This window comes from Pristiophorus japonicus, chromosome 7 (assembly GCF_044704955.1).
Source record: "Pristiophorus japonicus isolate sPriJap1 chromosome 7, sPriJap1.hap1, whole genome shotgun sequence".
Classification (NCBI taxonomy): domain Eukaryota; kingdom Metazoa; phylum Chordata; class Chondrichthyes; family Pristiophoridae; genus Pristiophorus; species Pristiophorus japonicus.
Window position 1 is genome coordinate 126673547 of NC_091983.1, and position 24551 is coordinate 126698097.

The window sequence follows — 24551 nt, forward strand, 5'->3', positions numbered from 1 at the left end:
GTCAGATCAATTCACTACCTTAAGTATCTCCATTCGTGACCCTCGGTCTGTCTCCACTCTAGTGACCGGTTTTTATCTTCTTACAGTTCTCTCCAACATAAATCCAATCACTGGTTTGTTTACAGTGGGCCCGCTAAAGCTAACTCGCGTCCTCACACTCCGAATTAGCTGGTATTTTTTTTAATTGCCACTTTGAAGAAATAATAACTTTATTTTATAGGAAACTATTTTTAGTGTGAAAAGTTTTTCAAAGTTGTAAAATGTCAACGGCAGGCACCATCTTGGAAAACGGAGCGGAGTTAAAGCTTTTAGAGGAAGACTGCATTTACAGATTAAGCTTTTTCTGAGTTTATAATTTGTTTTCAAGGACATTTAAAGAATGGGGGCTATTCTATCTTTGCCATATGTGGAGCGTGCTTATGCTGTCCTGCCTTATCATCGAGGAAGGTTTATTCGGCAGCATTATCTGCGTAATCAAAGAGGTCACAGACTTATGGTGAGGAGGCTTTACCCCAAACGAGATTAAAGGGAGAGATGTTTCAGCAGCAGCCACAAGGCCACAGCTGGATGCTGGGGGACAAAAGTTACGGGCTCACCGCCTGGCTCATGACCCCCCTCCAGAACACTCAGACAGAACCTGAACGTCGCTACAATGATAACCATATAACCACACGCAACATCGTCGAGTAGACAATTGGAGTGCTCAAGTAGCGTCTCCGATGCCTGAACCAGTCTGGAGACTGCCTGCAATACTCCCCTCAGCAGGTCGCTGAGTTCATTGTGGTGTGCTGCATGCTACACAACTTAGCCCTCATGAGGGAACAGGTATTCCCACTGGAGGATATTGCAGAACCAGCTCAGGCGAGAAGGGGGGGTTGAGGGGGGATGAGGAGGACGAGGAACCACTGCAACCTGTCGAATGGCGGGGGAGGAGGCCTCGTGCATGTTACGCCATTGCAACAGTCTTGCGTCTGCATTTGATACTTCACTGCTTTGCATGAAAGCTGAACGGCACGTTTGATCATTGTATCCCACCATGTTGACTATTTCCACCTGTAATTCTGCGAATGAGACACTACCTCAGTTTGATTTAGTTGAAAAAATAACGTACATAATTTTGGTTTAGTTGAAAAAAAATGTTGGGTTAGTTGAAAAAATAATTTGCAGTTTATTAAACATTTGTACACTTGGCACTTAACTTTAATAAAAAATGTTATATTAAACTTTAAACTTTTCAATTAACATCACTTAAATAACAATAAAAGAACAGCACAACAACAACAGCAGCAAACAAACTTCAGCTGCAACCATCTCTTTCCCATCCACCCCCCCCACACCCCCCTTATTTAAACACCGCCGTGCCCCTGCCTGCCCTTGACCTTAGCCCTATTCCCGGTGAGCCCAAGCTTTTTGATAGTGTCTCAGGTAGGGCACTCCGCTTGTTTTGGCGGAGGGTGGGGGGGAATACTCCCAGGAGACAGCAATGGAAGCCCTTGAAAACCTTTGGTTGCGGAAGGCCCGGCTTGGGACTCTTCAGCCTGTAGGTCAACCTGCACACTGACTGTTGAGGTTGGTGTGGGGATTGGAGTAGGAGTGGCACTTGTTGCAGGTTATAGATGAGAATGTTTCTATCCAGTGTCTCTGGTCATAAGTACTATGTTTGCCCAGTAAATGATCTTTATAATTACATCACTTGTATTCTAAAGTCAATGTTGCCAATCGTGCATTTGTTCCTTTTTTTTTTATAAATTGGATAGTACTGTGCCCAGTTGTATTGAGAAGTTGTACTATTGTCAGCCTTGGCTCAGTGATAGCACTCTAACCTCTGAGTCAGAAGGTCATGGGTTCAAGCTCCCCTCGAGATTTGGGCACATAATGTAGGCTGACACTTAGGTGCAGTACTGAGAGAGTGCTGCAATGTTGGAGGTGCCATTTTTTGGATGAGATGTTAAACTGAGACATCTGCCCTCATGTTTGGACATAAAAGATCCCATACTACTATTCAAAGAAGAGCAGCGAAGTTCTCCCAATGTCTTGGCTAATATTTATCCCTCAACCAACACAACTAAAACAGATTATCTAGTTGCTTGCCTCAATGCTCTTTGCTGTACATTACAATAGTAACTACATTTCAAAAGTACACCATTGGCTGTAAAGCATTTTGGCTTGTTCTGAGGATGAGTGCTATATAAAAGCAAGTTGTTTCTTCAAACAAAATTGAACATCTACCTTTTCTTTCTTCATTCAGAGGCATACATTAATTCAGCAATTCAGGCAAATTTGCAGCATTCTGGATTTTTTTGTAGCACGTTTGAATACAGCTGCTGGAAGGGATTTTTGTTATTTTTAATGGGTTTTTTCATAATGCAGATGTTTAGGCTTAGAGTTTGAATTCTTTTTTTTACTATATTAATTTGAATGTTAAACAGTTGACAGCAAATAGATGATTGGAATGTTTTGCTAGATGAATTTGAAAAGGCATTAATTGTTTGTGTTCTGTAATCTCAGCATCACTGCAGCTCTCAGCAATGGATGGTTCTTTATGGGAGAAAAATGAACAGTAAATCAAATTGGCCAAAATATTGCTAACCCTGATAAAACTGTCAATAGCAGTAAATCCTACAGTGAAAGAATCATGCTAATATGAGAAGGTTGCTTATGACTAGATTGATTGTTTATATTGCAGCAAAATCTTTATAAGCAACATTTTATTATTCACTTAGGCAATTGAGACCCATTTGATTAGAAAATCCAATGGAGGCCTTAAATATATTGCTGAATGGAAAGGTGGATTACTTGAGCACAAGATGGGACATCTGACTTGTTTCGCTGGAGGAATGTTTGCACTTGGTGCAGATGGTGTGTCTGAAGAAAGAAGTGGTCATCATATGGAACTGGCTGCTGAAATTGCACGTACTTGCCATGAGTCTTATGATCGCACAGGTAAGGCTCATCTTTTAATGTGAGTTGACAGGTGAAGTTCATTTACTTTTATTCTCAACAATTTTCTTCCCTCTCCAAGATGCTGATTCTTTGCTGGGCATAGTTCCAAGGGTACCCGGTTGTTTGTTGCCAACTTCTCCAAGTGTCTATTATTGACACATGAAATAATATGAACAAGAAATCAAACTCAAGGAAACTATATAGTTCTATGAGCTTGTCTAGGTTAGCAGTGTAAATAAGAGGGTGGAACCCTTCTCATACAATCTGAAATACCATAAAACAATCTACTGTGTGGTTAAAGCTAATTACCATTAGTCAATGGGTCAATTAGTCAGTTGTATAACTAACATCTTTACTCTAATCGCAGAGTGATGCATTATCACTACTTCTCCACCATCTCTGCCAACCACTTCACTGCCTCTCTATTGTCAGCCTGCTTGTCCCATATTCAGCCCTGGATGAACTGCAATTTCCTCCAGGAAACAAATTAAACATCAAGACCGAAGCCATCGTCTTTGGCACCCCGCACAAACTCCTCCTATCCTAGCTGCAATTTGAAAATTGCAAATGATAATCAAGAACACAAAAAATGTCAGACCTTTAACATTATTTCAACATTCTATGTTTTACACCTCCCTCCCCACATGTTTTGAATAAAATTTCAGTTTTTAAAGATTCTGTTTAAACCTTGTAATATAATAAACCTTTTCTATTCATGGAAATTTCTGTGTTCTTGTATTTGTATTCAAGCTTTTTTAATGTAATTTCTGAATTGACCTTTCTGAGGGGAATAATTTTGAAAGTTATACATTTCAAGTTTGATAAGTAAAAGTTTTGGAGCAGATTAATTTGTTGTGTGTTTGCATTTCAGCTGAAATGTATTTATTGTATGGTTAAATTCTGTGTGCCTGCACTTAATTTCTAGCCACAAAATTGGGTCCTGAGGCTTTCAGGTTTGATGGAGGTGTTGAAGCTATTGCAACAAGACAGAATGAGAAATATTACATTCTACGTCCCGAAGTCATTGAGACATACATGTACATGTGGAGGCTCACCCATGACCCCAAGTACAGGCAATGGGGTTGGGAAGCTGTTCAGGTATGTGTATTTCTCCCTACTTTAGTAGGCTAGCACATATTTGGCAGTAATGTGTTTTTTCTATTCATAAAAGTTGTATCTTCATGATTCTGAGTAGTAGCACAAACTGCTGTTAAAACACGGGTTTATTTTTTATAATTTAGCTGTCCTTAGATCTGGCCTTCATACCATGAGAAAGAAAGACTTACATTTATATATCGCCTTTCACGATGTTTACAGCCAATGAAGTACTTTTGGAGTGTAGTCACTGTTGTAATGTGGGAAACGTTGCAGCCAATTTGTGCACAGCAACTCCCACAAACAGCAATGTGATGATGACCAGATAATCTTTTTCTTGTTATGTTAATTAAGGGATAAATATTGGCTAGGACACTGGGAATAATGCACCTGCTCTTCAAAATAGTGCCATGGGATCTTTTACGTCCACCTAAGAGAGCAGAAGGGGCCTCGATTTAATGTCTCAAGGACTCAAAATATTAAAAGTAGTATAGGATTTTATTAAAGAGCCAATTGTTTAGCCCACTGGGAATGCATATCGAGAAATGACAAATGCACTCTTTTCTGTCCATCATTTTAATTAAATTATGGGGAGCGGCCCATGATTTCCCAATGTGCGTTCTCAGCAGGTGAGGCTCCCCACTAGTGGAACGCATTTGTGAAATTGGCTCTCAATTCTTTCCATGGATATATTTGCATATATTAACAAAGTTTCTTGGGACTGTTACTAGCATAATTTTTGTTTAATTATTTTTTTTTAGCTTATAAAGGAAAAGGATAGTGGTGCTTTAACTGGAATACATTTCTGAATTTTGATCCCAGTGCTGGTGTTAATACTTACAGGTGGGATGCTAGATATAGCTCTCTGCTGTGCCCCAATAATACATCTTGCGTCTCTTAGTGCAGAATAGCACCTGTTGCACCAGATTAATTGTTTTAATTTCCTACACGAGCCATCATTCTAACCCACTTCACTTAGATTGACAAATTAGCCAAGAATTATAAGCAGCTTTGTGCAATGGACTTTTTGCACAAGGACTGCATTTAAACTCCTATCAAGTTGGTCCTTTGCCATTGGCAGAGAGAGGTGCCCTTCATCCATCAATCTTGGTTGTGTTCAACCCCTGCTCCCCAAGATGAAGCGACCATATTTTCACATGCATTGTTATCTATTTCCCTCTAATAATCAGTTTTACTTGGAAAAAAAGAGACTTGTCTCAAGCATGTGACTTTTGTCCATATGTTCACCAAGTATGAATGTACTCATTTTTAATGAACAGTATTAATAGTAAAGCAATTCCCCCATAAATTCTGCCTTTAAAAAAAACATTTTATTGTCAAAATGAAGTTTTACAAAGTATTTACAGCACAGAAATAGGCCATGCAGTCCAACAGGTCCGTGCCGGAGTTTATGCTCCACACCAACCTCCTTCCACCCCTCCTCCCAACCCTCCTCATCTAACTCCATCAACATATCCTTCCATTCCTTTCTCCTTGCTTATCTAGCTTCTCCTTAAATACATCTATGCTATTCACCTCAAGTTTTGATCAATTTAATTGCATTGCAATAAATAGGAATGGTTTTGCACAGAGAAAATCAATTTTTTGTAAGCAATATATTAACATAGTAAATTTGGGTATTTGCTGCAAGTTTTCAGCATGTTAATGTTGAAGGTACTGAGATTGAAAAGAACATTGAATGTGATTTTTTTTTTTTGTTAAACTGATACAGCAACATTTTTTGTCAAAAGAGTCATCAATTATATAGTGTTCTTCCCAACTTAGGCACTAGAAAAGATCTGCAGAGTAGCTGCTGGATATTCTGGGATTAGAGACGTTTATTCCAGCCAACCAACTCATGATGATGTGCAGCAGAGTTTCTTTCTCGCAGAAACTCTAAAGTAAGTATAAAAGTAGAAGGAGAAAACTCATTAATTTAGTGCCACTTATCTTTCAAAAAGTCTGTAAGTACCATTTGTAGCACTGACAACTGGAAATATATATAGAGTAAGATCTAAAAAGAGGTATACAATTATTTTACAAAAGTAATATTGGGCTAAGAGCCAGTCTCCAATTCTGACTGGTGAAAGGCATCGTAATTGCATTCAGAAGTCAAGCTGTGAAAAGAATGAAACTCAGGTGAAAGTTATATAATTTATTATCATCTAAAATGTCAGCTAATTATTCTAACCTCGTTCTGTGGATGTAAAAGCAGGAAGAAGCTTCCCATGTATTATAATAAGTAGTTCAACTACAATCAGACTCAATTAAAAGTGCTTATGTATGCATTATGAAATGTTTTCATAGAAATGTAAAATTCTCAGATGGCCACTTCCATCTGTCATCTTTTTCTTCATCATAATGATTGAAGCTGTATGAATTGAATCTAAATAATTAATGTCATTGTTTAGTTTTGTGAAGGATTTTGGTATTCTCAAATTATTCTCAAACAATTCCTGTTACAAGTACTGCTTCTTTCCCTGTTAGTTTTGTAACAAAAGGGTCTGTTATGACAATGACTTATACTTATATCGATCTTTGTGTGACTTCTTGCTTGCCATTGTGAAAATACAAATGGAAGAAAACAAAAATATTGCATTCATTTACTTATGCATCTGTGTACAGGTATTGTATGAAGTAAGCAGATTCTTTACAGTTTGAATATTTTCCCCTGCATAGAAAAACAATGGAAATTTTTTGCGGGATTTTAACAAAACAAAAACTTTCACAGCGTTACCAAATCTCAATGGTACTCTCTGCAATGTCCTGAATCTACATGTTAATATTGTTTGCCTGAAGCTCCGCTATGGACTGCAAAGATCATTTTTAGGCTCTTGCAGAATGAGACAATGGGCTGGATTTTGTGGTCAGTGGCAAACACCGTTCCTTGCACTTGCCCACAGACTTTCTATGGACTTTTGCACTGGAACCTGCTGTGATTAGAGAGCCATTTTGGCGCAGCCCTCTCTACAGGGTATCCGGGACCTGTGTGAACAGGCCAAGCAACTGTGTATCTCCTTAACCAATCAGATGAAGAATCGTTAATGAGCAGCATAGAATCTGACCCAGGAAGTGACAGTTAAGAATATTTAATTCAATGTCAAATCGGGTACAGAAAGAGAAATAGAGAGGGAAAGAAAGATGGGATTAAAAGAGAGAAAGCGAGATAAAAGATTGAAAGAAAAAATTTAAATATATATATTTTTTATATCTGCAACAATAATTAAAAGTTGAAGGAATGAGACTCCACTCTTACAAAAAGTTATTTTTCAGTGTCAGAGAAGAAGTTTGTCAGTAATTATGATTTATCACGCCATAAAGAAAATTACTTAGTGGAATGGACAAGCCCAAACTTTATCTGGCATGTTTAGTGGGTATCTATCAATTAAGTACATCATCTTCATGCCATTCCGTTTGTTTCAATGGCGAGTCTCTCGGCGAGATACTGTTACAGTGAAGCTTGTGAAAGACCGAGACAACTCAGACAGCAACTTCCTGATTTCTGCATTTTAATGCGCATGTGCAGTCTGCAGAAGTTGCTATCCAATTTACACTTTAAAAACGACAAGAGCTGATAGCCTCACTGTTACTTCTACTGCAAAATCCAGGCCTAGTTTTTGGTGTGATTGTGAAATGTACATGAAAGATTTTCAACTTACAACGGCACTTGAGTAGTTGTGTTCTATTCAATTTCATTTTTTGAGTATAGATTTCCAACAACCTTTTTGAGGAGTTTCCTTTTTTTTTAGATCATTGCTTATTATTCTAAATATTCTGTCGATCAAACATCACTGTTTTCTTCCAGGATGTGGCAATTCAGGTTATTGTGATAGAATCTAAAATAGACACCCTACAATTATATATGCATGACAGAAAATCTAGAATCAAAGAATAGAATCATAGAAATTTACAGCACGGAAGGAGGCCATTTGGCCCATCATGCCTGTTCTCTTGTCAGTTCTAAAACATATGAATATATTCTGGAAATTAACTGTCTTTACTACTTAAGGGGTTCTGCTTCTCCCAGTCCATGTGAAAATGAAAATCTCTTATGATAACCACATTCTTTTTGTTACATGCATCACTGATCTCTAAATGTATACATCCCCACTACATCTCACACTATCAGGTCTGTAGACAACTCCCGTCAGATTCTTGCATCCTTTGCTGTGTCTTAAATTTACTTGTACTTTACCCACTGCTTGATCACTCTTAATGAAACACATGTTTTGTGCTCACCAACTTCGTAAATTTAAGGTAATTAGTAGAAGGTTTAGAGGGGATTTGAGAGGAATTTTTTTCATCCAAAGGGAGGTGGGGGTCTGGATCTCACTGCCTGAAAGGGTGGTAGAGGCAGAAACCCTCACCACATTTAAAAAAAAAATACTGGATGTGCACTTGAAGTGCTGTAACCTACAAGGTTACAGACCAAGAGCTAGAAAGAGGAATTAGGCTGGACAGCTCTTTGTCGGCCGGCATGGACAAGATGGGCTGAAATGGCCTCATTTTGTGCTGTAAATTTCTTTGATGAAAACCAGTACATATCACTAAAAGGCAAAAAGACCCACTTGTATAGTTAAATAATGGTCAACAAATGAATTAAGAGACAGTAACAAGCTAAAAGAAAAGGCTCACACAAATACAAGAAAAATTTGAAATCCACTGGATAGGGAGAGCTATAAAAATCAACAAAGTGATCAGAAGGGACTATGGGGGAAAAAAGCTTGCAAGTGGTATCAAAGCTAACAGCAAAAAACTATAAAGGCCAAGAGTAAGTGTGTGTGGAATATGGGCCTATTAAAGACAGTTGCAGGTGAGACTACCATAACAACATAAAAAATAGGAGCAGGAGTAGGCCATTTGGCCCCTCGAGCCTGCTCTGCGATTCAGTAATATGGCTGATCATTGACCTCAGCTCCACTTTCCCGCCTGATCCCCATATTTCTCGATTCCCCTAGAGTCCAAAAATCTAACTATCTCAGCCTTGAATATACTTAATGACTGAACATTCATAGCCCTTCCGGGTAAAGAATTCCAAAGATTCACAATCCTCTAAGTGAAGAAATTTCTTTTCATCTCAGTCTTAAAAGGCTGACCCCTTATCCTGAGACTATGCCCCCTAGTTTTAGATTCTCCAGCCAGGGGAAACAACCTCTCAGCATCTACCCTGTCAATCCTCCTCAGAATCTTGTATGTTTCAATTAGATCACATCATATTCTATACTCCAGAGAGTATAGGCCCAATCTACTCAATCTCTCCTCATAGGATAACCATCTCATCCCAAGAATCAATCTAATGAACCTTTGTTGCACAGCCTCCAAGGCAAGTATATCCTTCCTTAGATAAGGAGAGCAAAGCTGTGCACAGTACTCCAGGTGTGGTCTCACCAAAGCCCTGTACATTTGTAGCAAGATTTCCTTACTCTTGTATTCCAACCCCCTTGCAATAAAGGTCACCATGCCATTTGCCTTCCTAATTGCTTGCTGTACCTGTGTTTCCTGTACGAGGACACCGAAATCTCTCTGAACACCAACATTTAATAGTTTCTCACCATTTAAAAAGTATTCTGATTTCCTATTCTTCCTACCAAAGTGAATAACCTCACATTTCCCACATTATACGCCATCTGCAACCTTATTGCCCACTCATTTAACCTGTCTATATGCCATTGCAGGCTTTGTGCCCTCCTCACAGCTTACTTTTTCCACCTTGCTTTGTATCGTCAACAAACTTGAATACTTTGCACTCTGCCTCTTCATCTAAGTCATTGATGTAGATTGTAAATAGCTGAGGCCCAAGCACTGATCCTTGCAGCACCCCACTAGCTACAGCCTGCCAATCTGAAAATGACGCATTTATCCCTATTCTCTGTTTTCTATTCATTAGCCAATCCTCCATCCATGCTAATATATTGCCCCCAACCCTATGTGCCCTTATCTTGCATAATCTTTTATGTGGCACCTTATGAAATGCCTTTTGGAAATCCAAATATACTACATCCACTGGTTCCCCTTTATCTAGTTTCAGAGAACACTAATATATTTTTAAACACTATTATCCTTTCATAAAGCCATGATGATTCTGCCTAATCATATTATGATTTTCTAAGTGCCCTGTTACCACTTCCTTAATAATGGCTTCCAGCATTTTCCAAATGACTGATGTCAGGCTAACTGGCCTGCAGTTCCCTGTTTTCTCTCTCCCTCCTTTCTTGAATAGCGGGGTTACATTTGCTACTTTCCAATCCGGTGGGACCGTTCTAGAATTTAGGATAATTTTGGAAGACCGCAAACAATGCATCCACTATTTATGCAGCCGCCTCTTTTAGGGGCCAAGTTTCTGCCCGAGTTGCTCCTGTTTTTTTGGAGCAACTGGTTTAGAATGGAGTATCTTAGAAATTGCAATTCTCGGCATTTAGTTTGCTCCAGTTCTAGTCAGTTAGAACCGTTTCAGTTTGGAACAGATTTTTTTTTTTCAAAAGGGACGTGTCCGGCCACTTACGCCTGTTTTGAAAGTTTAAGCAGTGAAAACATACTCCAAACTAACTTAGAATGGAGTAAGTGTAGATTTTTGTACGCTCAGAAAAACCATGTCTACACTTAGAAAATCAGGCGTAGGGAATGGGGGGTTTAAAGGGAAGTTTACAAACTATGGGCCCAAGTTTCGAGCCGCGCCTAGAACGGCGTAGTCCCGACCTGGACGCCCGTTTTTCGCGCCACAAAGTGCGCCTAAAAAAAAACTCCAGATTCTCCACCTCCCTGCAGGTCCTCTGGCCCTCGGCGTAATGCAGCAGGAGCTGTAGGGGACGGAGCCAGGTCCCTGCGCTGAAAACAGTGCCGGGACCTCTGCACATGCGCTACAGTGGCCATGTTCAGTAGCTCCAGGCGCCCAAAACTGTGTGGGAGGGGCCGAAGCACGCAGCCCCTAGCCCTGGCCGAATGGCCTCACTGGGGCTGCGTGCATAAGGCTGCCTCCCACGGCCAGCTCCTGCTTCCTCCCGACCCGACTCGACTCCCGCTTCCTGCCTCCGGACCGGACCTGACACCGACCCCCCGGACTGGACCCGACCCGACTCCCGCTCCCCCCCCCCGCCCCCGGACTGGACCCGACCCGACTCCCGCTCCCCCCACTCCCCCACCTCCGGACCCGACCCCCGCCCTCGGACTGGACCCGACCCGACTCCCGCTTCCACCCCCCCCCCCCCCCCGGACCCGACCCGACCTCCGCTTCCCCCCCCAGCCCCCGGACTGGACCCGACCTGACCTCCCACCCCCCAACCTGACCTCCCTCCCCCCGACCTGACCTCCCTCTCCCTCCCTTCCCCCGAACCGAACCGAACCCCCTCCCACCATCCCCCCGACCCGTGCTCCCCCCGACCCGACCCAACGCCACCTACCTGTAAATCTGGTGCTGGGGACGGGCCCTGCCCGAAGTCTCGGGCCCGGCCCATTCAGCCTCCCTCCCCCTTCTCCTTCTTTCCCCCCCCCCCCAATCTCCTCCTCCCCCCCCCCCAATCTCCTCCTCCCTCCCCAATCTCCTCCTCCTCCCCCCCCCCAATCTCCTCCTCCCCCCCAATCTCCTCCTCCCCCCCCAATCTCCTCCTCCCCCCCCAATCTCCTCCTCCCCCCCCAATCTCCTCCTCCCCCCCCAATCTCCTTCTCCCCCCCCCAATCTCCTTCTCCCCCCCCAATCTCCTTCTCCCCCCCCAATCTCCTTCTCCCCCCCCCAATCTCTTTCTCCCCCCCCAATCTCTTTCTCCCCCCCCAATCTCCTTCTCCCCCCCAATCTCCTTCTCCCCCCCCCAATCTCCTTTCTCCCCCCCCCAATCTCCTTCTCCCCCCCCAATCTCCTTCTCCCCCCCCAATCTCCTTCTCCTCCCCCCCCCCAATCTCCTTCTCCCCCCCCCAATCTCCTTCTCCCCCCCCCCAATCTCCTTCTCCCCCCCCCAATCTCCTTCTCCCCCCCAATCTCCTTCTCCCCCCCCCAATCTCCTTCTCCCCCCCCAATCTCCTTCTCCCCCCCCAATCTCCTTCTCCCTCCCCAATCTCTTTCCCCCCCTCCCCAATCTCCTTTCCCCCCCTCCCCAATCTCCTTCACCCCCCCCTCCCCAATCTCTTTCCCTCCCCCCCAATCTCCTCCCCTTCCCCCCATCTCCTCCCCTTCCCCCCATCTCCTTTCTCCCCCTTCTCCCCCCTCCCCTTCTCCCCCATCCCTCCCCCTTCTCTCCTATCCCTTCCCTCCCTCTGCTCCCCCCCTCTCTTCCCCCCCCTCTCTTCCTCTACCCCCCTCCTCCCTCTCACCTCGCTGTCAGAAACACAGACACTGACAGACAGAGAATGAGAGAAACATACAGACAGAGAGATAGAGACACTGACAGAGACACACTGCGGGGCGGGGGGGGGGGGGCATCCCAGCACGCTGTTGGAGGGCTCCCGGTGCTGCAGTCGGTAAGTAGAAAATGTTTTATTTATTAATTTTTTTTGATTGATTTATTGGTTGATGATGGCTCTTTATTTGTAAAACTGAAGTGTTTAATGTTTGTAAACTTCCCTTTAAACCCCCCCCCACCATTCCCTACGCCTGATTTGTAACCTATGCCTGATTTTCTAAAGTGTAGACAAGGTTTTTTCGAGCGTACAAAAATCTTCACTTACTCCATTCTAAGTTAGTTTGGAGTAAGTTTTCACTGACGAAACTTTGAAAACAGGCGTAAGTGGCCGGACACGCCCCCTTTTGAAAAAAAAATTCTGTTCCAAAGTGAAACTGTTCTAACTGACTAGAACTGGAGCAAACTAAATGACGAGAATTCCGATTTCTAAGATACTCCGTTCTACACCAGTTGCTCCTAAAAAATCAGGAGCAAATCATGTGGAAACTTTGGACCATTAAACGGGCCATTTAGGGGCTCGGTCTGCCCCCTCCCCTCCCCCCCACCAATTCAGCCTCTTCCCTCTCTTCTCCCCCCCACCCCCTCCTCTCCCCCCCACCCCCTCCTCTCTTCTTCCCTCCCACCCCCTCCTCTCTTCTTCCCTCCCACCCCCTCCTCTCTTTTCCCCCCCCACCCCCTCCTCTCTTCTCTTCTCCCCCCCACCCCCTCCTCTCTTCTCTTCCCCCCCAACCCCTCCTCTCCTTCTCCCCCCACCCCCTCTCCCCCCACCCCCCACCCCCTCTCCCCCCACCCCCTCTCCCCCCACCCCCTCTCCCCCCACCCCCTATCTCCCTCTCCCCCCACCCACTCCTCTCCCTCTCCCCCCCCACCCCTCCTCTCCTCCCCAACCCCACCCCCTCCTCTCCTCCTCTCCTTCCTCCTCTCTTCCCCCCCCGCTCCTCTCCCCCTGCTCCCTCCCTGCGCCCCCCCCCCACTCCTCTCCCCCCCTCGTTGTCAGAAACACAGAGAGACAGAGACAGAGACATACACACTGGGAGGGCTCCATCCCAGCACGCTATTGGAGGGCTCCCGGTGTTGCAGTAGGTGAGTAGAAATGTAATTTTTTATTTATTGATTTTTAAATTATTTTTTTAGTTTTTTACATTTTTTTTTGATTGAGTTATTGATTTATTTATCATTTATTATTGATAATGGCTCTTTATTTGTAAAAGTGAAGTGTTTAATGTTTGTAAACTCCCCTCCATCTCTCGTTTTCTACGCCTGATTTATAAGTGTAGGCAAGGTTTTTCTGAGCATACAAAAATCTACACTTACTCCATTCTAAGTTAGTTTGGAGTAAGTTTTCACTGCCTAAACTTTCAAAACAGGCGTAAGTGACTGGTAACGCCCCCTTTTGGGGAAAAAAAAAACTGTTCTAAAACAAAACTATTCTAACTCACTAAAATTGGAGCAAACTAAATGCCGAGAATTGCAATTTCTAAGATACTCCATTCGAAACTAGTTGCTCTAAAAAAAAATTTTTTAAAATAGGAGCAACTCAGGCCAAAACTTGAGCCCAGAGAAACTATTTCCTCTGACGTGGGAAACGAGAACAAGAAGGCATAATTTTAAAATTAGAGCTAGGTCTTTTCGGAGTGAAATCAGGAAGTACTTTTTCACACAGGGTATTGGAATTCTACAACTTTCTCTCCCAAAAGGCTGTGAATGCTGGGTCAATTGAAATTTTCAAGACTGAGATGGATAGATTTTGTTGGGTAAATTTTGAACTACAAATCAGTCATGATCTAATTGAATAGTGGAACAGGCTCGAGGGGCTAAATAGTCTACTCCTGTCCCTATGTAGGTGTAAATTCCTTACTGGGTATGTTTCTGTCGGCACTAGTCACTTTCAGTACCTTACCCAAGTAGCTGCGTTCCACTCATGATTGTTACTGAGCTATTTAGCAATAAGCTTGATCTTGTCCTCATTTGTGAATTGAACCACTTCACTGCCTTCAGGGTGATGACTTAGATGAAGGGATTGAGTGTAAAGTATCCAAGTTTGGTGATGACACAAAATTAGGTGGGAAAGTAAGCTGTGAGGAGGCTGCAGAGAGCTATAGATAGGCTGACTGAGTGGACAAGAACATGGCAAATGGAATACAATGTGGGGAAGAGTGAAATTATCCACTTTGGTAGGAAAAACAAAAAAACAGAATACTTTTTGAATGGTGAGAGACTGGGAAATATTTGCATTCAGAGGGACCTGGGTGTCCTTGTACATGGATCACAGAAAGTTAACATGTAGGTACAGCAAGCAATTAGGAAAGCAAATGGTATGTTGGCTTTTGTTACAAACGGATTAGGGTATAAGAGTTCAAGGGCCCTGAAATTCAGTCCTGGGAAGGACCGCTACTGCCCGTTTGTGGTGACCATTCGTCAAAATCGAGTGGCCGCCACTTTGGGCTCAACTGGCCGCCTCGACGTAAATTAGGCCCGGGAGGTTTTGCAGTAGTGACGCGGTAAAAGTGCGCTCTGCTGCCGCTCTGCCCCCGGACCCATTTTCGCCATTAAGAAGCTGGCCCTTTAGCTGACGGTGCCCCTGCCAGCTTTTAGGGCCAGTGCACAGTGGCAGAGATTTCGGAGCTGGTTTCGCTCAATGACAGCAGCTGAGTCGGCACCAGAGAAGTCTAGTAAGAGATCATCTGGGGGAGATCAGCGAGCTCCAGACGGGGCAAGATCACGCCAGCTCCGTATTGCTCAGCAACAAGTTCAGGAGCCTCTTCAATTGACCGGAGGAGTTCAGCACAGAATCCGCACTCAAGGAGAGAGAGAGAGAGAGAGAATAAGTGAGAGAGAGCAAAAGAGAAAGGAGAAAGAGATAGAAGTGAGGAAAGGGAATGAGAAACACAGAGATTGGGAGAGAGAGAAATGGAGAAATAGAAATAGATAAAGAGAAAAGGGGGAAAAAGCTAGATAGAAATAGAAATCCCGAGATTTACAGAGATAAACTGAAATCTCAATCCAGGGGCTCAGACTGGAAACGTCACCCCAGCTCAGCATTCCGAGTGGTAACAAAGGGGAATCAGATCAACCTCCACCTGAGACTGCATGCAAGCAGCCACAGTCTGAAAACCACCAGATATGACAGCACTTAGACGCTCCGTCGACTCTTGGAGAGCCACGGCCATCCTCTCCAAAGCAGCATCGATACGCTCGTTCCCTCGCGCCTGTACTACAATGACATCTGCCAATCACCCTAAGGGTGAATTTCCCATGGAAATAATGCCCCAATTAAGACTGCAATTTTCAGGTTTGAAGGGCTAATAAGACTGGAACACTTTTTTGTGGTCAAAAAGCTGAATATAGATCCAATGGCCGCCACAACGATTGGAGGCCGGCTTGAATGGCGCAGTCCTGACGTGGTTGATGCCATTGCCCGACATAAACTCCCGGAATTAATAGCTCATGAAACACAGGCCATTATCACTAACCAGGATGTCCAGCAAGCCAAGGGTTGCAAAGATCGAATGTAGGCTTTCCACGGTGGTGGATGACGTACATGAATTCAGGATGATGCACTCAATCCATTCTGAGTACGCATCTACTACAATGAGGAACATCTTCCCCGTGAACGGGCCTGCGTAATCAACGTGAATGTGTGACCATGGCTTGGTGGGCCAGGGCCACGAGCTGAGCGGGGCCTGGGGGCATTACCCAGCTGGGCACATGTCGTGCACCTGTGAATACAGTGTTCCAGGTCTGAATCAATTCCAGGCCACCAAACGTGTGACCGGGCAATAGCCTTCATCATCACAATGCCTGGGTGCTCGCTGTGGAGTTCCCTGATGAATGCCTCCCTGCCCTTCTGGGGCATGACTACATGGCTGCCCCATAGTAGGCAGTCGGCTTGGATGGAGAGCTCATCCATCTTTCTATGGAACGGTCTGACCTCCTCAGGGCATGCTCCGTGTGCGGGTGCCCAATCCCCAGTCAGGACACATTTCTTAATCAGGAGGGGATCTCTGTTTGTCTAGATTTTGATCTGGCGTGCTGTGATGGGGGAGCCTGCACTGTCAAAGGCATCGACAGCCATGACCATCTCAGCGCTTTGCTCAGCTTCCCCCTCGGTGGTGGCCAGTGGGAGTCTGCTGAGCGCGTCAGCGCAGTTTTCAGTGCCAGGCCGGTGCTGGATGGAGTAGTCATAAGCAGCTAGCGTGAGGGCCCACCGCTGTATGCGAGCTGATGCGTTGGCATTGACAGCCTTGCTGTCTGACAACAGGGATGTGAGTGGCTTGTGGTCAGTCTCTAATTCAAGCTTCCTACCGAAGAGGTAATGATGCATTTTTTTTACACCATGGGCACATGCAAGCGCTTCCTTCTCGACCATCCCATATCACCGTTCTGCTGGAGAGAGCGACCTGGAGGCATAAGCCACAGGTTGTAACTGACCCTCAGTATTAACCTGCTGCAACACGCACCCAACACCATAGGACGATGCATCACAAGTCAGAACTAAACATTTACAGGGGTCATACAGATTCAACAACTTGTTTGAACAAAGTAGGTTTCGTGACCGATCAAAAGCCCGTTCCTAACGGCCCCCCCAAAACTAATCGCAACCCTTACGCAGGAGCACGTGTAGCGGCTCCAACAACGTGCTCAAGTTCGGCAGAAAGTTCCCGAAACAGTTCAACAGTCCCAGGAATGAACGCAGCTCCGATGTGTTGCAGGGCCTACGTGCTCGTTGAATCGCCTCTGTTTTGGATTCGGTGGGCCGAATCCCATCTGCAGCAACCCTCCTGCCCAGAAACTCAACCTCAGGAGCTAAGAACATGCATTTAGACTTCTTGAGTCGGCGTAGCACCTCCTCCAGGTTGTGGAGGTGTTCCTCGGTGTCTCGACCCGTGATGAGGACATCGTCCTGGAATACAATTGTTCCAGGAATGGATTTAAGCAGGCTTGCCATGTTGCGTTGAAAAATCGCGGCCGCTGATCGAATGCCAAATGGGCACCTGTTATAAACGAACAGTCCGTTGTGCGTGGTGATGGTAGTCAGTAGTTTAGATTCGTCGGCCAGTTCCTGGGTCATGTAGGCTGAAGTGAGGTCCAACTTGGTGAACAGCTTGCCGCCTGCCAGCGTGGCGAAGAGGTCCTCCGCTCTTGGGAGCGGGTATTGGTCTTGTAGGGACACCCGATTGTTGGTGGCCTTGTAGTCACCACAGATCCTGACAGAGCCATCCGCTTTTAGAATGGGAACGATGGGGCTCGCCCAGTCGCTGAATTCAACAGGCGAGATGATGCCCTCTCACAACAGCCAGTCCAATTCGCTCTCGATTTTTTTTCCCCGCATCACATACGGCACCGCTCTGGCTTTGTGGTGCACTGGCCTGGCGTCCGGGGTGCTTTGCATCACTACTTTGGTGCCTTTGAAAGTCCCGACGCCCGGTTGGAATAGTGACTCAAATTGTTGTAGGACTTGTGAGCATGAACTTCGCTCCACCGAGGACATTGCGTGAACATCCCCCCCCATTTCCAGTTCATCTCGGCTAACCAGCTCCTCCCCAACAGTGTGGGACCATTGCCCGGGACAATCCAGAGTGGCAGCCGGTTCACTAGCCCATTGTGTGTGACAGCCATCATTGCACTGCCTAGCACCGGAATGATTTCTTTGGTGTAAGTCCGTAATTGTGTCTCAATACGTTCTAATTTGGGTCTACTGGCTTTGAGTGGCCATAGCTTCTCAAATTGCTGAACGCCCATGAGTGACTGGCTGGCCCCAGTGTCCAGCTCCATGCGTACTGGGATACCGTTCAACAAAACCCTCATCATCATTGGTGGCGTTTTGGTGTATGAACTGTGAATATTCGCCGCGTGGACCCGCTGAACCTCGGCATCCATCGATTCGCCCGAAAAGTTATCCTGCCTCACAGAACCCTCTTCTAATCCATCTGTCTCATATATTAGTCTGGTTGCAGGTTTTCTGCACATTCGAGCTAAATGGCCACTGAGATTGCAGTTTCTGCAGACAAACTGTTGGAATCTGCAAGATCTGGCTGAGTGTTTTCCCCCACATCTCCAGCATGAGTTAAAGTTTCCATTGTTAGGGACAAAGGGACTATGGCCAGGAATTCCGTGCTGACTGTCCCTTTGACCTTTTAAGTACCCTATTAGTGGGTGTCAATGGCCCCATCCCAGGCCGCATTGTCCACTGTGATGGCGTGAACGTCCGTTCAGCCTGCCATTGTCTCTGTTGAGATCCTGCTCTGGGGTCTATTGCTGCCTGATAAATGTCGGACTGCCCCTGCCTGCCTGCGGGGCTCTGAGTAGCATTGATGATATTGACTCCCTGATCCATCGCCATGTTCGGAGCAGAATTGCGCGCATAAATCATTTTCGTCTCTTCCTCCCCCGTCATGAAAGTTTGAGCAAAAACGCTGCCGCTTCCAAGGTCAAGTCCTTGGTCTCAATTAACTTGCGAAAAATTCCCGCATGACTGATACCCTCGCTAAAGAAGTCCCTTAGCATCTCCCCCCTGCAGGCGTCTGTGAACACAGAGGCTGGCCGAACACCGGAGGTCTGCTACAAAGTCCGGTATGCTCTGTCCTTCACGACGTCGGTGGGTGTAGAATCTGTGTTGAGCCATGTGTATGCTGCTCCCCGATTAATTTGCTAAGCTCTTCAAAGGTTTTGTCTGACTGCTTTTCGGGTGCCAGTAAGTCCTTCATGAGCGCATAAGTCTTTGGCCCGCAGCTGGTCAGGAGATGAGCCCGTCGCTTGTTGGCCGCTGCATCCCCCAGCCAGTCTTTAGTAACAAAGCTTTGCTGAAGCCTCTCAATAAAATCATCCCAGTCTTCCCCAACACAGTACCGTTCCTCTGTGCTACCGGTGGCCATTCTCATGGATCGTCAATTCCCGTTTCTCGTCGCCAATGTAAAGTCCTTACTCTGCAGCATGAAACCACACGAGACACATTCCAGGGACAAGGCCACTCTGTGACCTTAACTCTTTATTACAGGACTCCAGAAGTGATGACCCTGCGTGGGACCTCCCTTTATATACCTGTGTGATCAGGTAAGGAGTGTCTCCCACAAGTTCATCCCCTGTGGTCAAGGTGTGCATCTAAGTTGTGTGTGTACAGTAATACAGTGGTGTTACATTTTTGTTATAAACATGACAAAAATGACAAGCTCATGAGCTTCAACTTGAATTGCACCATTCAGTGGAGAATGTGATATATTACCTGACAGTTCTTCTTTTTCTCCATCCAGGATTTGGGAACACTGAGTACACAGAGAGGACTAAGTACAAATATTTGAATTTGGGGATTTAATACTGAAGTGGTCCAAGAAACTGACTAAGTTGTTACACCAGCCTGCTTTTGCAATTCCCTTCAAATTTGTATCCCTAGGTGTTACTCAAGCTATCAAAATCTCAGTCCCACTATCTAGTAGGTAGTACATTTCAAAGCCAAGGTGGAGCAGATGTTTAACGAATGTATTCTGAGCTGTTTTGATATAATGTCTGCATTTAAAGATTTTTTGGCTACTTAATGGAAGATTAAACTTGCCCTGCTTAATTTTTTGTAACCTCCATTTGGATATTTTATTTGAATAAAGTTTTAACAGAAATGTTAGTAAACAGGGGAGCAATAATGCATTTACTCCCACCGACCCCAATCTCCCCCCCCCCCCCCCCGCCATTTTGTTGCTACTTTAAGTCTCGTTCTCATGAAAGAAAGAAAGAAAGAAATACTTTATATAGCGCCTTTCACCGGATGTCTCAAAGTGCTTCACAGCCTAGTCACTGTTCTAATGTAATGTATTTATTAAGACAAAAAGTGTTTGTTAAAGACTCAAGCAAAACTGCAGAGGGAAGGGGATTATAAACAAAAATGAATGATCATAAGAGCTATGTGTTAGTTATATGAACAACAACAACTTGTATTTATATAGCACCTTTAATGTAGTGAAACATCTCAAGGCACTTCACAGGAGTGTTATGAGATAAAAAAAATTTGACACCGAGCACATAAGGATAAATTGGGACAGGTGAACAAAAGCTTGGTCGAAGAGGTAGGTTTTAAGGAGCGAACTGAAGGAGGAAAGATAGGTAGAGAGGCGGAGCGGATTAGGCAGGGAATTCCAGAGCTTAGGGCCTAGACAGCTGAAGGCATGGCCACCAATGGTTGAGCGATTATAACCAGGGATGCTCAAGGGGGCAGAATTAGATGAGCGCAGACATCTGGGGGGACAGGGGATGGTTGTAGGGCTGGAGGAGATTACAGAGTTCGGGAGGGGCAAGGCCATGGAGGGATTTGAAAACCAGGATGAGAATTTTGAAATTGAGTCATTGCTTAACCGAGAGCTAATATAGGTCAGCGAGCACAGGGGTGATGGGTGAGCGGGACTTGGTGCGAGTTAGGACACGGGCAGTCGCGTTTTGGATCATCTCTAGTTTACGTAGGGTAGAATGTGGAAGGCCAGCCAGGAGTTCGTTGGAATCGTCAAGTCTAGAGGTAACAAAGGCATGGATGAGGGCTTTAGCAGAGGATGAGCTGAGGCAAGGGCGTAGATGGGCAATGTTAGAGGTGGATATAGGCGGTCTTAATTATGCTGCGGATATGTGGTCGAAAACCCATTTCAGTATCAAATATGACACCAAGGTTGCGAACAGTGTGGTTCAGCCTCAGACAGAAGTTGGGGAGAGGGATGGAGTGAATGGCTAGGGAGCGGAGTTTGGGACGAGGACCGAAAACAATGGCTTTGGTCGTCCCACTATTCACTTTGAGAACATTTCTGCTCATCCAGAACTGGGTCCTTGTGCATGAATCCCAAAAAGTTAGTCTGCAGGTGCAGCAGGTAATCAGGAAAATTGAATGGAATGTCGGTCTTCATTGCGCGAAGGATGGAGTACAAAAGCAGGGAGGTCCTGCTGCAACTGTACAGGGTATTGGTGAGGCCGCACCTGGAGTACCACGTGCAGTTTTAGTCACCTTACTTAAGGAAGGATATACTAGCTTTGGAGGGAGTACAGAGACGATTCACTAGGCTGATTCCGGAGATGAGGGGGTTACCTTATGATAGATTGAGAAGACTGGGTCTTTACTCGTTGGAGTTCAGAAGGATGAGGGGTGATCTTATGGAAACATTTAAAATAATGAAAGGGATAGACAAGATAGAGGCAGAGAGGTTGTTTCCACTGGTCGGGGAGACTAGAACTAGGGGGCACAGCCTCAAAATATGGGGGAGCCAATTTAAAACTGAGTTGAGAAGGAATTTCTTCTCCCAGAGGGTTGTGAATCTGTGAAATTCTCTGCCCAAGGAAGCAGTTGAGGCTAGCTCATTGAATGTATTCAAATCACAGATAGATAGATTTTTAACCAATAAGGGAATTAAGGGTTATGGGGAGTGGGCGGGTAAATGGAGCTGAGTCCATGGCCAGATCAGCCATGATCTTGTTGAATGGCGGAGCAGGCTCGAGGGGCTAGATGGCCTACTCCTGTTCCTAATTCTTATGTCGGACAAGCAGTCTGATAATTTGGAGGGGTCGAGAGAAGTGGTAATAAGGTAGAGTTGGGTGTCTTCAGCATACATGTGGAAACTGACCCTTTGTTTTTGGATGATGTTGCCAAGGGGCAACATGTAGATGAGAAATAGGTGGGGGCCAAGGATAAATCCTTGGGGGACACCAGAGGTTATGATGCGGGGATGGGAAGAGAAGTCATTGCAGGTGATTCTCTGGCTACGATTAGATAGAGAAGAATGGAACCAGGCAAGTGCAGTCCCACCCAGCTGGCGAGGCGTTGGAGAGGGTTGGAGTGGTCAATCATGTCAAAGGCTGAAGCCAAGTCGAGAAGGACGAGGAGGGATAGTTTGCCTTTGTCACAGTCACAAAGGATATCATTTGTGACTTTGATGAGAGCGGTTTTGGTACTGTCGCAGGGTGAAGGAAAGATTCTTAACGTTGGACCAGAATAAACAATTAAATATCTGAACAAAATAGTATTTTTCCCCAAAAGGAAATTTAAGCAGTTCGACAATAATTTACCATCAATAAGGTTTGGTACATTTTAACAACTTTTCAACTGAAGATTAATAATAGACAGACTGATAAATGTAGATATTTCCACAGTGTACAAGTTTTGCACATTCCACAGATGCATGAATAAAACATTCATCACTTATACCAGTCAAATGCCAACTTAGCTACTTGAGCAGGGTGAAAGGAAAATCCAAACAAGTATACATTTTTTGGTTTTCTTCCGTTGCCACCAAAAGATTTGTATTGCACAAAGTCATCCGCAACAGAATTGTGCACAGCTGTAATTTTGATGTGACTCTACTAAACTGATGCAAAATGCAATTAATATTTGCTAAAAGTGGAACTATGAACATTTGATCCAAAAACTTGGTATTACACGTTTCTTAATTGGAAGAATAGTGGCAAGCTAAGACCCATGTTAGACATCAAAAAGACTTCTGAAAATATAAATATTGCTCACAAATACTGTCCAGGGAACAGAGTTATGTTCAGTAAAGTAATTGCATTCTTATTACTTTTATCATCTGTTTTACTATGAAATATTGTTGCTTGCCTTCAGGTATCTTTATTTGTTGTTCTCTGATGATGACCTCCTTCCACTGGACTACTGGATCTTCAACACTGAAGCTCATCCATTACCAATCATTCGCAAAGATGGCCGAGCTGTTGAGAAACAAACATAGTAAAGTAGCGCAAATGTTTTGGAACTTTGAATAGTATCCATCTAAATATTCATTATTTTAATCCAAATATGCGTGCTGTAAAACAAAACAAAATAAATTGTAATATACAACATGCATGCTGCCATTTAATTAGTACGAGGCTGCAGGAAATGGACTGCAACACCCTTAACCTCCTCTGTGAGGAGATGTCTGCTTTGAGCTGCAATTTTTGCCATGTTGCACAAAAGCCATAAATAATTGAAGATCCAGAGATTTATTCGCAAGGAACCATTTTTTTTTGCTTTTGGTGTTGAGCTACGCATTTTTATATATATATATATATATATATATAAAAAGATGAGACTTTCTATGTGGGGTCATTTCTATTCTGGTTTCATTGAATACTATAAATCGAGAGCTTAGCATAAATGCTATATTTAATTTTTTTCCTATTTTATATGGTGCAGATAAATATCAATGTGCTAGATAGATAAAACATCAACATTTTTATTTCTAGTAATTTGTTTGAGATCTGAAGATGAGGAAATCAAAAATGCTGTAAGAGGTGACAGTAGTGCATTACTGAAGTTCCAAATTGAGGGTATGGGATAGATCCAAAAGACAAATATTGCACTTGACATAGATCTTCTAAAATAAGTCAGGTATTCAATATGTGAATCGATTTCAACTCTTCTTTGTTTTATGATTTATTTTTTACACTTGATATTTTTTTTGTGTGTTTCTTCTGCAAATTAAAACATTCCCTTTATATGAAGTACATAGGTCTCTAATGTTGTAAATTGTTTGACTGTGTCGACTTCAACAAAAATAAAACAATATTTTTATGTACGTTTTCTAAAGCGACAAATATAAAATGTATGGGGATAGATGCATTATCTGAAGAATTGGTATTTTAATTAATGTAAAAATCTCAGCCATTGTGGGCAGGATGTTTAAAATGTTTACTTTTTTCTGTTTGCATTTGCTGTGCAGATAAAATCTCACCAATAAAAAAATGGCTGGTTGACAGGGATCCAAGATCATTAATCATCTTGAGTCTGACTAGAAACTCAGTTGAAATTCTTTGGCACTTACTGCTGGCATTCTCTGTGTGTGTATGGTTTAGGAATGTTTGATATCAGTTTATACATACTCTGATCACAATTCTCAGACAGTTTGTACATTCCTTCCTGGACACATTCTATAAAAAATAAAATTGAAGAAAAGCCTTTTTTGTTGTGGTTGTGTATTGTGACAGGATAAAACTGTAAAGAAATCTAACTAAGACTCTGAAATATAGATATGTTGAGGGTGTTGCTGTGTATTAGAACATAATCACATCAACTGCATTAATATAGAACCTTTATCATAGAAAAAAAATCCCTATGTGCTGCACAGACGTGTAAGGAAAGATCAATGGATGCCAAGACAATGAAGA

General features: G+C 44.0%; 1 protein-coding gene across 2 annotated transcripts in view; it reads left to right on the plus strand.

Annotated features, from left to right (window-relative positions):
• The window catches only part of man1a1 (mannosidase, alpha, class 1A, member 1), a 590495-nt gene extending 566159 nt beyond the window's left edge, over window positions 1-24336 (plus strand). For both annotated transcript variants that reach the window (XM_070885307.1, XM_070885308.1), the window contains exons 9-12: window positions 2724-2943; window positions 3869-4041; window positions 5824-5939; window positions 23011-24336. In XM_070885307.1, coding sequence (XP_070741408.1) covers window positions 2724-2943; window positions 3869-4041; window positions 5824-5939; window positions 23011-23134 — 633 coding nt within the window. In that variant the 3' untranslated portion in view covers window positions 23135-24336. The remainder of the gene's footprint in view (window positions 1-2723; window positions 2944-3868; window positions 4042-5823; window positions 5940-23010) is intronic.
• The last annotated feature ends 215 nt before the right edge of the window (window positions 24337-24551 follow it).